Raw genomic sequence first — 14851 nt, forward strand, 5'->3', positions numbered from 1 at the left:
TGTTTAAAGAAGATTGGAAAACATTTATTGAATATATGGAAAATAATTGTGTAGAGCTGAAAACGCTGGCAGCATTAAGATAAATTCAACAGTGTAAATAATTTTTGGTGGATATAATAATGGAAAACCAATTGGTATAGTTTTTGTAAAATATGCAGGGATATAAGATATGTAAAATGAACCATGGAAAGAGAAGGGAAGTCACTGATATCTTATGTAAAATGTTTATCTGAAATTGTAATACAGAAAATTTAATAAAAATCATAGAAGAAGAAGCAAAAATGCATAATCCAGCAAGAGGTTCCCTTGAGCAAAACCCACTGGAGTCTACAGGTCATGTCAGTTTCAGTGGAGCTTTGTGTAGGGTTACCATATTTCAAAAAGCCTTTTTTTAAGGAAAGCCCCAAAATTGCTGTTGAACTATTTACAAAAACACAATTTTTTCAATTGACTTGCCTAAGATCCAGGACAAAGTGCTGCCTTTGGAAATTCCCCCCAGACGTCAATGCTGCCTTTGAAATCCCAGTAATGTCCAGGAAAATCTGGACGTATGGCAGCCCTAGCTTTGTGTCAGAGAAGTTCCTCCTAGATTGTGGCTAAAATAGTTCCTCCACATTGTGGATAATGACTTATACATATAAAATGTATTCCAAAAACTGTATAGAGCATTCCTTTGTTACTACACAAATGTTACACCCACACCAAACACTTAAAGCACAACAGAGGATCTGTAGTTTCACATTCCCTGAGCTATAATTCCCAGCACCCTCAACATACTATAGTTCCTGGGATTCTTTGAGAGAAGCTATGTGCGTTAAATGTCCTTTAAATGTATGATGTGGATGTGACCTTAGTTAGAAATACTTCATATAAGGGATGAAAGATTCTGGCGTTAAAAACACTGAACATAAATTAACTGTAGTCATACGGTAAATGCAAAATATCTGTACGAAAACAAGGAAAAGCCACAAACACATATTTATTTCTTTTCTTAAAAATCACCTATTAATGACCAGTTACATATTTAAATAACCTTCCAAAAATATACTGGCAGTTAATCTGAGCATATGAAGTCGTTTTTATTCATTCAGCATAATTCTAGTTTTTAAAATAAAAATTAGGGAATGAATCTCAGCGTTTTGTCACGGGTCTTTGGCACTGAGAGCTTTTCAGAGATTTAAATAAACGGAGCTGTAGAAGAACGCTGGGTGACTGTCCACTGAGTTTAACACACCATGATTATCTTTGTCTTTGAAAGAAAGGGTGCATTTCTCTGCTCTTGTGGACAAAACATGGGAGACACCTGCTTTGAAAAGAGAAGGAAAGTTTTGAAGAAGCAAAACACGCTGAAACTCCACACCGTAATTCAGTTCCAGGCTTTGCAGTTTTATGACAGCATATGGAAAAACACAGCCAGTTAGAACCTCAGTGACGCCTGGAGGGTTTTTTTGTTTGCTTTAAAGGTGTATTTACTTCATGGGATGAACTGTCTGCCACAAAGCTGCCTTTGTGTCACTGCCGGAAACTTTCATTTCCAGTGCTCCGCAAACAGCTGGCAGTTGAGGAGTTTCCATGTTGACAAAGATATTTTTCCTTCACGGCTGACATCAGGTTCATCAGCATTTACAAGCCGTGAGGCATGCCAGAGATGCCAAGGGCTCCAGTGTAACATATTTCTAATTTCTTTCACATTTGTCTAAACTCCTTTCCAACACAAGCCTAGGCTGTGGCAGATCAACTTATTTATTTATTTTATTTGCACATTTATAAAATGGTTCACAACCAAAAGCTGCTTAAACAGTGTACGATAAGAATAAATAAAATAAAAAGACAAAAGATTACTGACTCAATAAACTAAAAGCAATAAAACCAATGGCAGACCTAATTGCAGTGACCGCTCCTCAGGGAGCAAGGCCTAACCCAAGAACGGTGAACAAACCGGACAAGACAACGTTTGGGTTTTTTTTAAAAAACTGGTCACAACTTTATTGATTCCAGATATAGATAGGATTTGGCTTAGGCACTGGGTGTATAGCGCTCCCAGCCTCCTGGTGGAGAGCTGAGGAATGACAGGGTCGAGCCTAGGATTAGTTACAGGTAGGTCTGCCGTAGTCGAAAGAAAATAAAAAAAATCCTTCCAGTAGCACCTTAGAGACCAACTAAGTTTGTTATTGGTATGAGCTTTCTGAAGAAGGGTGCATGCACACGAAAGCTCATACCAATAACAAACTTAGTTGGTCTATAAGGTGCTACTGATGGGAATTTTTTTATTTTGTTTCTAGCCTAGGATTAATGAGTCAACCGCAAGACTCTACAGGTGGCACTCCCAAGCCGCTGAAGGCAGCTCTAAGGCCCAGGAGCTGTACACCTCAGCTTTTGGACAGAGACTTCCAACTAGACCCCTCTAACAGGGTACCCAGTGAACACACCTCTTTTGAGGTTGGAGTGACGCACCACTTCACCCGCTGCCTGATGTTAGACTAAAGGATTCCACCGAATGCCTTATCTGGTCTTCAACTGACTACAGTCCTGAGGTCAGGTGCAGCTGACATTTATTGGCTGGGGGCAGACCAGAGCAAAGCCTGCTCCACACTGGTCTGCTCTTAAGATCAGCCCACCTGTTCTGGCCAGATTTTAGTCGGTAAGCGATTCCAGAGGGCTGCAGCTGGATCACTAAAAGTCTGTTTTCTAGTGCATACTAAGTGGACCCTGGGGGCATGCAGTACTCTTGGCAGTGCTCCATTGGAGAAGTGCAGTTAGGTAATATGGCTAAAATTACTTAAATCTTGGGCGCAAGTGCTGTATGCACACTGGAACCTGCTTCCCAGCCTCTGCTGAAAGGAAATCCTGCCACTGTCATGGCATTTAAGTGCCCACAGATCACACTAACAAAATTCAGAGGGTTTGGCAGCCCAGGAGCAACAGGCCTGCCATAATACGGCTGCTGTGGTTTTGGGCAACCTAAGGGCAAACTTCCACAACATACATTGAAAGCACATCCAATGCACATGACTTTCCCCAAAGCATCCTGGGCTTGTTAATGGTGCAGAAAAATGTGGCTCTGTGCAGAGGAAACTACAGTTCAGGAACTAACTCTAGCGCTTTAAATGTGTGCTAGATGTACCTTAAATGTATGTTGTGGCAACCAACACGCATTACTCTGCATATCACATCTTCACATGCAAATACTCAAAAAACAAATAACTTGTTATGAGTAGGGAACAAATGTATAAAACACAAAAGGGAATTTAGAGATAACTTTGGCACAACAGTTTTTCGCACGAAATGTGCTGCTTTGCAATTGCACTTGGAACTTTATACCAGCAGGTGTACATATACATTTTTTTACTGTGCTTTTCAGCTCTGTGTTGTGCAAAGTCAACAAACATGGAGAGGAAAGGCAGAACAACTGACCTGAGGTCATAAAGAAAAAAGGGAGAGCTTCATCTCGCTTTCCTCCGCACTTGGCAATCGTCCTTTGCAAAGGGATTCGCTATACTCCCCTGCCTGTCAAAGGACATTAACAGAGCTGTATTACATGCTTAAGAAAATAACCATGAAAAGAAATGTTTGGTTGAGGGCATAAGCTAGGTTAAAAACTACTCATAAATACCTTTGTTTTGCAGTATGCAATTAGTATAGGATAGATAGATAGATAGATGATAGATACTTCTGTTCTAAGTCAATTCTCTTTGTCACCAAAACTGTTTGGAAAGCCAGAAATTACCATATGAAGGCTGTTGTTGGGACTGCATCCAGGGCTGGGACCAAGCAGGTTGCTGAGCTCCAGGTCTGCTACCATCTGGCGAGACTCGGCCAGCAGACGCTGCAGCTTGCTGGTGGGCGAGCAAGAATCCTAGAATGAACCAGAACAAAATGCGTTAAGGAAGACCTGGAACCAGAGACACAAGGTGGGTCTGAACAGAGATCATTGGGAAGGAAACCACAGAGACAGCCTAACTTTGGAGTATTGCTACATGCCTTCAGGGCTGCCAGCAGGTGCTCTGGAAGCAGGCAGCAATGGGAGGCAGCATTAGCAGGATCAAGAACCTGTGGCAGCCTTGGACCTTCTTTTTCTTTGGCAATCACTCGTAGCTGAGTAAGATTGTCTTACCGTATTTTTGGCTCTATAAGATGCACTTTTTCCCTTCTAAAAAGTAAGGGAAAATGTGTGTGCGTCTTATGGGGCAAATGCAGGCTGCACGGCTAAGCCAGAAGCCTCCGCAGGGCAGCGGGATGAAGGCACCCCGCTGCCCTCTGTAGGCTTCACAGGCTGTCCCAGAAGCCAGAACAGCGAGACGGAGCGCTGCACAGCGCTCTGTCTCGCTGTTCTAGCTTCGGGGTTAGTGGCGCAAAGCCTCCACAGGGCAGCGGGGTGCCTTAATCCTGCTGCCCTGCGGAGGATTCGCAGGCTGTCCCAGAAGCCTCCGCAGGGCACAGGGATGAAGGCTCCCCGTGCCCTGCGGAGGCTTCGCGCAAAGCTAGACCAGCTATCCTAGCGGCTATCCCAGAAGCCAGAACAGCAAGAGGCTATCCCAGAAGACAGATCCCTCTTGCTGTTCTGGCTTCTGGGATTCAGAATTTCCCCCCCTTATTTCCTCCCCCCCAAACTAGGTGCGTCCTATCATCTGGTATGTCCTACAGAGCGAAAAATACAGTATTCTACCTTTGTTCCTGATATAGATCTTCACTCACCTCTTCTTCCCTGGTTGGGGAGGTGCCGTTTTGTGGTTCGCCTCAGGTGCCAGGGTGACTTGGGCCAACCCTGGACCAAGCCTGGCAATGAAACCTAAGGTTCCGAGTTCCAGATTCAGGTCAAGATGGGGACCGTAACCCAAAAATTATTACAGTCATACCTCGGGTTAAAGTTGCTTCAGGTTGAGCGTTTTCGGGTTGCGCTCCGCAGTAACCTGGAAGTAACGGAATGCCAGGGATGACCCAAGCAGACACTCACTTTGTGGATGGTCAGATGGCAGCATCCGTTGGCTGCCTGGATGTCTGTTAAGCTCATGAACTCCAAAGGCAGCTCTCCTTCAAACAACTTTTCGTCTCCCTTGCTCCCGCTTGTCTTTTGGGTGGATGTCAGACAGGGAGCACCCAAGTCCGAAAAATGCAGGTCCACATCATGGTCACTGTGAATATTGAAAATAATACTTTTAGAAAGTCATCTTCACCACACATTGTAAGGAAAGGGTATAAATATGAGGGTTAGGTACAGCACCATGCTTTTTAAAACATAAAGGGGATGAGAAAGCAACAGGACGTGCAGGTTCATAAGGCAATTCTGGACTGGTGGAATCTAATTTTAAACTCCCTTTAAAGAAAAATAAGTTTCTATTTCTTATGATTGCAGAAACTTGGTTTGCAGCGGAGGAACCAGGGCCCTTTATTTATTTTATTTCATTTACCAAATGTGCATACTGCTTAATTGTAACAGAACCTCTAAGTGGCTTACAAGAAGTATTTGAATTATCCACAAAAATAATTAACAACATTTCAAAGACAATTAAAATCAGCAGTAAAAAAAGAGAAAGAAATGGAAACACGTCAACACCTACATTTCTGGAAATGCTTGCCTAAACAAAAACGCATTAAGCAGGTACTGAAAAGGGTATTTCAAAGGCTCCTGCCTGAGGTCAGAAGGCAGGAAGTTCCAAAGTGTAGGTGCTGCCATACTAAAAGAACAATTTATGACAAATGCAGAACAAGTAGTGTGTGGCAACTGTATTATTATTATTATTATTATTATTATTATTATTATTATTAAATTAAATTTCTATACCACCCTTCGTCCGAGAATCCCAGGACAGTTTACAATATAAAAACACAAAAATACACAACATAGTAACAAACAGAAACAACCCCACACCCCGGAGTTTAAAAGGCCATAGATGGTGCAGTTAGCCAAAGGCCTGGGAGCAAAGAAATGTAACAGTGCCTTCGTCTTGCCAGGATTCAAGCTCAGCTTATTTCCCTTCATCCCTCCCAGCACTGTGTCCTGGTTCCACACAGCCTCTTCCGATTCAGATGTTATGCAGAAACAGAGCTTATGCAGAAACAGCATACTGATCACACCTTGTCCCCAAATTCCCAGTAACTGCTCCTGGCAGCTTCATATAGTCTAATTTGTCAACGCCTAAATGATATCGAGCACGAGAACAACTTGGCCACAATAAGGAAATTTTGTCCATGGTATGACTATTTTCTACCTTCCCATTTCGACTCTCTGGCACCCTATCTGCATAACCTAGCAATTCTAAAACGTAGACACGTTTTTACTCTCGCAAGATTGAATGTATTGCCCTCGGTTGTACTTGAGGGACGATTCCAACAGATTCCACATGAGAAACACTTATGTCCCTGTGGAGATGGCAGTACCATATTGGTGGCGCATGCCTTTCTGGCTTGCACTCTTTATAAAGACTCGAGGAATGAGATTATCACCCTTCTTGTATTGACCATTCCGGGTCGCCCAGCCACTGCCACAGTGTCCTTTCTCTTGGCAGATCAAGATGAGCAAAGGTTGCAAGGTTTTTAGCTGGGGCAATCAGAATAAGATCCACTATTTGACTATTGATTCAAAACCTTAAAATGTATTTTATATAATTGACTTTTTATTTGTATTTCTATTCTTTTTATATCGTATTGTTGTTTTATTGCTATGGCCAGTGGCTGATGCAAATAAAGATTCATTCATTCATTCATTCAGCTTCATATAGACATTGAATAGCACTGAGGATAAAACAGAGCCCTGTGGCACCCCATTGCATAACCCTGAGGGGGCCAAAAAGGGACAAGATGCCTCCCCCCCCCTCTCTCTCACACACACACACACACTTGGTGAGCGAGCTGAACCATGAAGAATGGCAGTAGTTGCAGGATATGGGTGCTATTCAACTAAGTTTTACTCGGAGCAGTTCCACTGAAATAAAGGAACCTAACTCAGACATGCTTATTTAATTCACAACATTTATATACCGCTTAACTGTAATCAAACCTTGAAGCAGTTTACAAAAAGAACAAAATTCTCAGGGGGAAAAAAGTTCATTATTTCAATGGGTCTACTCTGAGTAACACTTAGTGGACTACCACCTTGTTTCCAATAATGGCCAATGTGGTCCCTGCCCCCAAGATGTTGCTTGACTTCAACTTCCAGTCCCTGACCTTTGTCCACGCTGGTGGAGCTGCTGGGGCCTGGGGCCTAACAGCATTCAGTGGGACGCAGGTCTGCAACTGTGCAAGGGGAATGGCCAGACTCACCCAGGTGTCCAAACCAGCTCTGCTGCTGGGTCATGTGATGAAAGGAGATTACAAGCAATGTGAAGTCTCAGGTCTTTTTATGGGCTTTGGAAGAAAGTGAAGAGATTTATTTACAGCTGGTGTACTAAGCCAGAGGGGACTGTGTATGAATTTCAAGGTGAGCTAGGTGGGGCTGCTCCAGATCCACATTCCATTTTAAGTCATGCGCCCTTGAAAGCAGCTATGTGGCTGACCGATGCTGCTCTGACCAGCCCCAGGCCCTTTGCGCAGCTTGATTCTCTCCCCCACCCCCGCTAAAAAAGTGGCCAATAGAAGCTCACACATATCAAAAGTGCAAAGTGAACTGTGTGAAGGTTAAAATTGCAGGCCATGCTTGCAATGGATTTGTTATAAGAGTGCTCAAATCACAGAGTGGTGATTTTGCCCCTTTAGTTTCTGGTCAAGGGGGGCAGGAGTGGACTAAAACAGGGGGGGGTGTCCCAGAATGAGGCCTGTGGATTTCATCCAGGACTCTCTCCCCTCTGCCCAGTCCCCCAGTAATTAGAGTAATGCTTTATGACAGAGAAGACCAGAGGAGATGAGGACTTGAGCTGGAGCTGCTGCCTGAAGTACAGCAGGCAGAAGGCACTATTCTGCTGAGCAAGCAGGGACAAAGACTCAGGCGGTTCAGATGCAGACCAAGACTGGCTGGACCAGAACCTTTGTGCTGCCTGTCAGTTTAATCTGATTAAAACAGCCTTTGTCCATGTCTAGCAGCAGACTAGCCAGGTTGTTTCCTTTCCTTTTTTGCTCTAAGACATAGGTAGGCAAACTAAGGCCCGGGGGCCGGATCTGGCCCAATTGCCTTCTAAATCCGGCCTGCAGCGTGTTTTTACATGAGTAGAATGTGCTCTTTTATTTAAAATGCATCTCTGGGTTATTTGTGGGGCTTGCCTGGTGTTTTTACGTGAGCAGAATGTGTGCTTTTATTTAAAATGCCTCTCTGGGTTACTTGTGGGGCATAGGAATTCGTTCATTCCCCCCCCCAAAAAAATATAGTCCAGCCCCCCACCAAGGTCTGAGGGACAGTGGACCGGCCCCCCGCTGAAAAAGTTTGCAGACCCCTGCTCTAAACAGTCTGATGAAGACTAGCTAGCTGGTTTATTAAAAGATTGTTGATAGGTTTTTCATTTGGAGTAGGGACAGTCATAGCTAAGAAGAGAATGGACTAATTTTGTAGGCAATTAGCAAAATACTGAACCTTTTCGACTTGCCGCTTCTAATCGCAGCCTGAGGACCGTTGGGAAAAGCTCCGTGCCATGAACCTGCCTCTCCCTTCACAGGCTTGAAAATCTGCATCCACCGCTGGTCACTTACAGGCTGGTACAGGGTGACTTTGTTTATGGAGCTGCGGGAGCAGTACCCGGATTCCAGCCCTTTAAATGGACTAGGAGACTTGCTGGGACTCAGCCCACATGTGCCCATCTCCTTATCTTTACAATCCTCACTGGATTTGTCGGACAGCTTCAACACAGGACTCTGGCAGTTTGTGGGCTCAGTGTGGCAATTTAGGTCGAGCCAATGCTCGTGAATTGGTAAAGATGCCGCAAAGCTTTGCTCCGGCGCCCGGGCCATTTCCCTGCCTTCTGCCTTCCACATGCTGTCTGACTGGGAGGCAGGTCTGCTGTCTGTCTCCCCAGAACTCAAGGATCCGCTCTGATCCAGCTCTTCCCTATGCATAGTTCTTGGCCCATAAAACAGCCCTTCCTGAAACTGATCCAAGCTTGCTGGCTGTCTCTCCTCGGGGCCCTTTTGCTGCCTATTCTCGGCTCTGTGTGCTTCGCAGATATTTTTTGAACTACAGCTGGGAGAATGCACAAACCGGGTGTGTATCTTCTGATGGGTTTCGCTACACGCTGTGTCTTTGTTGCCGCTACTTCCAGGATCTGACAAAACTATCTCTGTGCTATAAAGGGCACAATAAGGAACTCACGTTATCAAGACTGCATTTAACAACTTAAGCCTATACATTATCTGATCTGCACCCATCAATCTCTACACACCTCGTCCACCCAAGGGTGTGTCATTCCTGTTTCAGACATCCAGGATCTTCCAGCCCTTGAGGATTTGCCCCACTTGGCTTCTACTGTTGCTTCACAATAAGTTTCAAGGGAACTGGGAGTTGTGAGTACTGCTAAATACATAATCAAATAACTGCTGGTTTTTGGATCTGTAAAGGGACAACCTCTATCTGTTTCTCTGCCCTGGCATGCCTATTTAGCCTGCAAGAGTTTCCTCTTCAGATTGGCATAAACTCTACAGGACGTAACAGAAACATCTGCCCCCATCTCTTTTTTTTAAGCTGAGCCCAAGGGAAAATCCTTGTAATGTCATCAGTTAGCCCTAATTAAAGTTGTTATTTTACTGTCCTGAACTACATGCTGTGAGACAGCTTAGCAACCTGGTGGCTCTCAATGCAGGCAATGCCAAGTGGCTCTAATTTAGGAGAACAGAGTCTTTCTAACACGGCACAGCTGGGGCGCCCCGATTCAGTCTTTTGGCTGTGCAGCTTCCATTGCTGGTCTTTTCAAGGCTGCTCCAAGTTGTGTGTCGAACCAAGAGCAGGAGCATAGTCAGCTGCTAAGTGACCCCACTCCAAGAATGGAGCAGAAGGCAGCATTTCAACAAATACTGTTGGCTGTACTATGATTGGTATGGTGCATTTCTAGGGGTTTCCTCTTAACGAGTGTTGATGAATTAGTTCTTAAATAAGCTGTGTGCAGGGCTGGAAGAACCAGGGTTAGGATTTTGAAATGTTTTCCTAACCCTGCCTCTGTGCAACATGTAAGTCCCCTTTAAAAGCAACCTTCTCTCCAGAAAGCCATTTGCCACTTTTACCTGGCCTCGTGTGCCTGTGTCTTATGTTTCTGCTTCGTTTCCTGGGAACTCTCCAAGTTGAAATGCAGAAACTGCAGATCTCGTTGCTGCTTCACATAGATCTAAAGGCAGACAACAAAACAACCAACAAACCTCAGAAGAGCAAGCAGTTCACTTTGATACATTATTTTTGCCCTGCTTCTCTCTTCACAGACACACAAAGCAAGAAATTCAAAATAAAAACCATAATAATGAGGGCATTCTAGATAGAGTTCGTAGAAATTTTAAACGGTTTGTTTTTAAGATTTCAGAGAACTATTGGAAATACCTCCCACTCCAATTTTTCCATATCCTGTACATGCTCCTATAACAATAATAAAGATTTGTGTAAAAAAAATGAGACAGAAGTATTTTTTTTTGTTTTCATAGAGAATACAAGACTAAAAGAAAAGAAAACAAAATTCCTCTGTACATGTAAAAAGCAGTGCTCCAACTTTAGTTATTTAAGTATCCCACTCTGTTTCGAGGATCTCCAGGTTCTGGCCATTCTAAGCCTCCATTTAAGATCAGGTCAGGCTGAAGGATGGTGACTGGACTACGGTTTCCCAATAAGATTCATGGCTCTGCCATGGCCTGGACTATCTAGCTACTTTATTGTTCTCTCAGAGCAGCGTACAGATAATTAACACCATGTACAAATAAACTATACCAAGCTGTTATTTAACCACAAGCATTTGGAGATATCCTCCAGTGCATTTGAATTTAAAATATTTTACTATATTTCACTGGAGATGCTTTAGAGACGTTCATCCTTTCTGTTTAGTTCACATATTCCAAGATTGAGCCCCAGTATCAAAAACAGGTTCTTCAAACAAGTTATTGCAACAGCCAATTCTGTTCACCTTTGATTTTTGTTATGTTCCTCATTGCGACATAAAAGGACAAAAACAAGTGCAATCCCCTCTCCCACCCCCCCACCCAGAAACTGGAGTCAAACCTGTCGCAAATTGCTCAGTTCTGTGTCAGTTCGCAGTTGTTTAGATTTAGCAGACTGAAGCAGCTGGTCTTTTCTGTTTGCTCTTTCAGCTGTTAGGAGAGAGGGGTTGAATGGTTGGTGATTTTCCACAACAAAGAATTGCAGAGAAACAATAAATAAGCAATAATCATAAAGAAAATGAACGCTAATTTAGCTAACATTTTCTTTTTTTATACACAGGGATTTCTTTAGAATCAGGTCCTTAGGGGAGTGATTTCCCCTCTTGGGAAGCAGGGATGGGGATTCTGTGGCTCTCCAAATGTTGTTGGACTACAACTCCCATCATTTCTGACCACTGGTCATGCAGGTTGAAGGGTGTCGGAGTCCACCTACATCTGATCAAAGGTTAGAGGGAATGGTTCCACTCCATATGGAAACTAGTCCTGATTTCTGGCCAGGTATTTTTGATCAACAGCTGATACCTAAAAAAAGAATACAGGCAAAAGATCCAACACCATATTTGCTAAATCAGAGGCAGATGGACTGTAGGCTCCCCTCAAAAGCTAAGGTCCAAACATTAGTTTTTGTCTACTCACCACTAAGCATCAATTCATTGTTCAAATAACTGTTTTCTTGCTTGAGGCGTATGATTTCCTCCCTCTGCTCATTGTTTTCCTTTGTTTTCTCACTGAGGTCACCTATAAAACAAAAAGAGAGGGTGTTGCTGAGATGAAATATCTTCTAAAGACAGTTCACATCTACTTAAATTATCATAAGCATGAGGTGATAAACCAAATGTCCAGCAAGAACTTTTTGTTGCAATGCAACACTAAAATTCATATCATTGCAACAAGGATTAAAACTATACACTGAATATATAGTTTATCATTAGCAGTTTATTGTACATTATTACCAACAAAATTGTACATTAACTATAACTGGCTCATTCATTGCAGGGTATCTGAAGGACAGCAGGCTACCGTAATAGCTTGAACACACATTAAGGTTTTCTGCTCTGGGTACCCCACCGTCAGAAGTGAGGGGGTCGTGACCAGGCACTGGGCCTTTTCTGTGGTCAAGAACCCATGATATTATCATTGAGCACAGCAATATTTTTTAAAATGCCTGAACTTTGGGTGGCACTCAAATTTCCAGCTAATCTGCTGTCTTATTTTGCTCCTGCTTCTATTGTCTCTTTCGTTGTGATGGATTGTATTTATACAATTAGCTATTTGTAAAAGGTTTGTTGAAAGCTGCCCTGGGACCAACATTGGTGGAAAGGTGGGGTACAAAGGTTTTAAATAAAATAAATGTACGTTAACTTGCAGTCTGATTATAGAAAATAGCATATACTTTTTTGGAGGGGGTCTTTTGCCTCTGATGCATTCCAACAAGAAGGAATGGGGGGAAATTATTAAATGCTTCTCTTTCCTTTTAAAAAAAATTGTTGTAGTTTCTGCTCTTTAAATTCTAAGTCCCTGTATATTCAATATCTGAAAAAAGGCACCTACATATTGAGTTTAGGGGAAAACTGCAAATTTACTTAAATCTGAAGGCAGGTGATTAATGAACTGAAAATTCTCTGATTGATGGATAGCCTGGTTCACTTGGCTGGAGCAAATGCAAACAGGAACACTGTCCTTCTCCAACTCAGTTTTTAGAGTATGAATATGAAATTCTAAGCATTGTTTACCTTTTAATTTGCTTGTTTCCAACATAAGTTCCTTCAGCCTGAGTTTAAAATCCTGCTTTTCCCTATTGACGCTTGATTCCTCCATCTTTGCTGCACGCAGAGCGTTTTCTAATTTTTTTAATTTACATGTAAATTCAGTAATATGATTCGTTGCTTCAAGTATGTCATTATCCTAACCAAAACAAAAACAAAAACAATTTGGTCCATTGTTTTGCCTTGTTTGCTGCCATCTGTGCCTCTTTCATTTTATATGTTGAATGCTGAAAGTTATTAGTCTCATTTCAAAAACTAGCTCAGAGCTTGGCAGTGTTCATCTGATTGAATGAACATTTTATTTATTTAACAGATTTGTATCCTGCTTTTTGACCAGAGTCCCCAAAATTGGCTCACAACTTTCACAAAATAGAACTGTTCCATTAAAAATCTTTTGCTTCTAAAATTAAAACCATGAAAGAAATATATCTATGAATGAAGATATTAGGGGAGGAATGGGGAGACCAGAAGAGAACAGGTTGGGAGGGGGAACCATTTAAAATACTGGACTCGAAAACAAAACAAAGAAATTAAAAACTCCCAAAGTTGCTGTCTTTTCCCCAAGCTCAGTGGAAGAACACTGCTTTGCATGCCGAAGGTCCCAGGTTGGAACCCCAGCATTTGCAGGTAAGGCCAGGAGAGACTTCCGTCTGAAATCCCCGAAGACAGCAGACCTGTGAGCAGAACCAAGCCTTTCACCAAATCCCTACCAAGAATCTTAAAACCTCATATTGGGAGTGGGGATTTCATGTCCCGCTGAACACCTCCCTCCCCTCCAGGGTTTTCTTACCTCCCTTTTCTCCATGTAGAGCCCCGTAATTGAAAGTAACCTCCTACTAGCAGGGGTGGGAAACCAGCTTAAAAATCAGTTTGGACAGAGAACTGCAGACAGTGGGCAGCGATGGGAAAGGTTCTACTCCCTGCTACTGATGCTGCATTTTAAATACTGGTTGTCTTCCCCGGCTCTAGAAGGAAATCAGCAGCATCTGGTTGGGCCCTGCCCCTGTCTTATTTAAGTGTACCCAGAAACAGGGGTGCTCCTAACATTTAGAGATGGGCGGGGTACAAATAATAAATTATTATTATTATTACTATTATTATTGTTGTTGTTGTTGTTGTTGTTGTTGTTGTTGTTGTTGTTGTTGTTGTTGTTATTAAGGTAAAATTACCTTTAACTTTAACATAGTAAGCAGTTCCTGCTCTCTGGCTTGCAGCTGTCCTACTTTATTGGACAGCTCCATCACTGAGCAACTGAGGGCTTGATTTTTCTCCTAGGAAACAGAAAAGAAAGGAAAAAGTGTTGACAGTGAAATCTAAACCCTGTGTGGCCTTCCCAGCCCTATTGCACCACAAGCGGAAAGCTACCCTAGCAGCCCACATCCTTGATCACTTAAGGATGACTTAAGAAGAGCCACCTTACTGCAAATTCAGCACACTGGTGTGAGCACAGTATCTTAGCTCACAACATCTGATGGAGAAAAACAAATACATTTCCTTCTTTTGAGTTTGTGGTTAATGCATGTGTTACTTTAGACCACACAAGGGCACTGTTTGTCTAGTGATCTAGCCACCCCGTTTGTAGCTTCTTTGTCAAAGATAACTCCACTCCTAAAAGTTGAGCCATTTTGTTGTTCTCTCCCAACCTGTCTAGACAATGCCTGCTGTTTCTCTCTCTCTCATCATTATTCCTCCTGCAAAGAGTTTCTGCATAAATAAAGCCTTTGAACTCCAGAAACTGGAAGTGATTATTACAATCTAATTCACCCATGCTGCAAGGTCTGCTAACAACAACCCCAAACTGTTCAATGTGAACTAGCTCTTAATTCTCCCCCTCACTTCCCATTCTTCCTATCCACCTACTGTAACCTGCATCTGCTGTTCCTATTTCACCGGAACCTTATTAGCACACTAACCTAGAAGTGGAATATCCATGGCCAGATCTCCCAAAATATTGTCCTTTAGCTAAAAGCAGCTACTCCCCTCCTCCCTAAAGTTGGCATGAACCACAAAGGAGAAAACACAGGAAACCTACA

General features: G+C 42.8%; 1 protein-coding gene across 13 annotated transcripts in view; it reads right to left on the reverse strand.

The window, feature by feature from the left end:
- CCDC62 (coiled-coil domain containing 62) overlaps positions 1 to 14851 on the reverse strand; it is a 20349-nt gene continuing 5498 nt past the window's right edge. For 6 of the 13 annotated variants that reach the window (XM_083590095.1, XM_083590097.1, XM_083590094.1 and 3 more), the window contains 10 exons: positions 13988 to 14089; positions 12786 to 12957; positions 11689 to 11790; positions 11114 to 11202; positions 10138 to 10238; positions 8501 to 9205; positions 4955 to 5132; positions 3728 to 3856; positions 3415 to 3507; positions 1 to 1303 (listed from right to left, as the gene is read on the reverse strand). In XM_083590095.1, coding sequence (XP_083446221.1) covers positions 3421 to 3507; positions 3728 to 3856; positions 4955 to 5132; positions 8501 to 9205; positions 10138 to 10238; positions 11114 to 11202; positions 11689 to 11790; positions 12786 to 12957; positions 13988 to 14089 — 1665 coding nt within the window. In that variant the 3' untranslated portion in view covers positions 1 to 1303; positions 3415 to 3420. Of the gene's footprint in view, positions 1304 to 3124; positions 3508 to 3727; positions 4110 to 4656; positions 5133 to 8500; positions 9206 to 10137; positions 10239 to 11113; positions 11203 to 11688; positions 11791 to 12785; positions 12958 to 13987; positions 14090 to 14851 lie in introns of all 13 variants that reach the window. The other 7 variants (XM_083590093.1, XM_083590092.1, XM_083590091.1 and 4 more) reach the window with 5 other exon arrangements.

The sequence above is a fragment of the Podarcis filfolensis genome (assembly GCF_964270895.1).
Source record: "Podarcis filfolensis genome assembly, chromosome: 16".
Classification (NCBI taxonomy): domain Eukaryota; kingdom Metazoa; phylum Chordata; class Lepidosauria; order Squamata; family Lacertidae; genus Podarcis; species Podarcis filfolensis.